General features: G+C 59.0%; 1 protein-coding gene across 1 annotated transcript in view; it reads left to right on the top strand.

Moving 5' to 3' along the window:
• Positions 1 to 2,255, top strand: part of LOC103798384 (cadherin EGF LAG seven-pass G-type receptor 3-like) — a gene marked incomplete at both ends in the record, with an annotated part of 40,371 nt that overhangs the window by 15,290 nt on the left and 22,826 nt on the right. Inside the window, 5 exon segments of the mRNA XM_009070640.1 lie at positions 3 to 62; positions 304 to 445; positions 629 to 749; positions 1,064 to 1,247; positions 1,336 to 1,437. Of these exon segments, the coding sequence (XP_009068888.1) occupies positions 3 to 62; positions 304 to 445; positions 629 to 749; positions 1,064 to 1,247; positions 1,336 to 1,437 (609 nt within the window).

Below are 2,255 nucleotides of genomic sequence, written 5' to 3' on the forward strand. Positions count from 1 at the left end.
AGCCCCGCCCAACAGCATCTGCAAGGACGAGTGGCAAAGCTATTCCTGTGTCTGCCAGCCAGGTAGGACCTGCAGCACTCTGTCACTCCTCTGCTCTTCACACCTGTCTGTCTTCTCCTCTCTCTCTGTGACTCCCTCTTGGCCTCTATCCATCCCTTGGGCAAGTCACATCCCTGTCAGACACTCATCAATTTTTCTTGAGGGCCGAATCCCTCTTGAGCCCCTTGAATCTACTCCTTTGTGTTCCAGCACCTTCCAGAGGGAAGGTGCTTGCTTACATGATGCTCTCTGTCCACACCACAGGGTACTACGGAGGGGACTGCGTGGATGTGTGTCACCTCAACCCCTGCAAGAACAAGTCAGTGTGTCGCCGCAAGCCAGGCTCCCCCCTGGGCTACGTGTGCGAGTGCACTGGGAACTTTTTTGGGCAGTACTGCGAGCACAGGTGAGATTCAGAGCACAGGGCAGTGCCGTGGCCTCTGTGCCTGGCCCTATGTTGGCCTCTCATCCTGGCTGTGTGACAAGGGACCTCTCAGTGTCATGCAGTTCATTGGAGCTGCTGGGCTGGTGGGAGGAGAAGGCCTGGGGGATTTGGTTGTTGTAACAGCAAAGAAATTTCTCTCCCTAGGATGGACCAGCAGTGTCCGAAGGGCTGGTGGGGGAACCCCACCTGTGGGCCCTGTAACTGTGATGTGAACAAGGGCTTTGACCCTGACTGCAATAAAACCAACGGGCAGTGCCACTGCAAGGTGAGGGGCAGCTGTGCCCATGGAGACGTGGCCCATGACTAAAGCCGTGCTCATTCTTGATGCTGTTCCTTGTTCCCTCCAAAGGCCTGGCAACTGCCCAGGCTCTGCTTTGTATGCCCCGTTCTGGGTTGGATCCCTGCTCTGCTCCTCTGTGCATCCTTCCTGCCTCAGCATAGTGACAATGGGGGCAGTAGGGGTGCTTACAAGTTGGGAGAGCCTAGTTCTTCTCTGCTCTGGCTCCGGGGGTTCCCCAGCCACTGGCTTTGGCTGCTGTCCTGATGGACTCTCTGATGACTGTCCCTGTCTCTCCCCAGGACTTCCACTACCGCCCCAGAGGCAGTGACACCTGTCTGCCATGTGACTGCTACCCGGTGGGCTCCACCTCGCGCTCCTGTGACAAGGAGACAGGGCGGTGCCACTGCCGGCCTGGCGTCATCGGCCGCCAGTGCAATAGCTGCGACAGCCCCTTTGCCGAGGTGACACCCAGCGGCTGCGAGGGTGAGTGTGGGCACAGTGAGGAGCTGGTGCTGTGGGACATCAGTGGCTTTCCCCTGTGACCAGCCTCTCGGCGTGTGTGTCTCCCCAGTGCTCTATGATGGCTGCCCCAAAAGCCTGAAGGCGGGTGTGTGGTGGCCCCAGACCAAGTTTGGCTTCTCGGCTGCAGTGCTGTGTCCCAAAGGCTCCTTGGGTGAGTGGGGGATGCAGTGGGGAGGGGATGGAGCAGCCCGGCAGTCCTGCAGGGCATTGTAGCAGCCCTAGCAATATCACTGTTCTTGTGCTATCCCAGTCCCATTTAGCTGGGCTTAAAGGCTGGGAGAAGGAAGTTGGAGGGAAAAATGCCACAGCCTGGGGAGGGCAGCAGGGACTGGCCGTGGAGCTGGGGCTGGGTACAGTCTGTGGGGTCTAGGTCCATCATCCAGCCATAAGACTGTGCTGTTCCTTCAGCCTTGGTCCCCACCTTCTTCCTGCTGCTTTTTAGTTTCAGTAGGCTTGAGGCTGAGGTCAGGCCTGGCACATCAGCTCGGCACCGGCAGTGTCCCGCTGCGGCTCCACCAGCCCCATCCCCGTGTGCCCTGCGAGGGAAGTGGGACACAGTGTGCTGTCAGGTGAATGCTGGATAGAAGTCAGCATCCCAAGCTGGAGGAGGTGAAGCTGTCCTTGGTGACAGCAAAGGCGTCAGCAGGGAGTCTGGGAGTGTAGGGCAGTGTGAGCCCCAAGGGACAATACAAACCCTGTCCTTCTCCAGCCGTTCGCCCCAGGAGGAGGCAGGTTCGGCTCCTAACTGTTGTCACTTCTCTCCCCGGTTCTCTCGCCCTCCGTGCTCAGGCTTGAGGGGTGCAGGTAAGGTTGTTCCCATCTCCCTCCCCTGTGCTGTAAGGGCTGTGCCATGTGGCTTTCCTTCCCTGCTCCCTGCCTGACGCCCTGCACACCCCTGCGCCTTTCCTGCTGCTTCTGGAGCTCCCAAGCATCTTTCCAATGCTTTGCCTGGCCTCACTGCTCCTACAC

The sequence above is a fragment of the Acanthisitta chloris genome, unplaced genomic scaffold (genome assembly GCF_000695815.1).
Source record: "Acanthisitta chloris isolate BGI_N310 unplaced genomic scaffold, ASM69581v1 scaffold25562, whole genome shotgun sequence".
In the NCBI taxonomy this organism is placed as follows: domain Eukaryota; kingdom Metazoa; phylum Chordata; class Aves; order Passeriformes; family Acanthisittidae; genus Acanthisitta; species Acanthisitta chloris.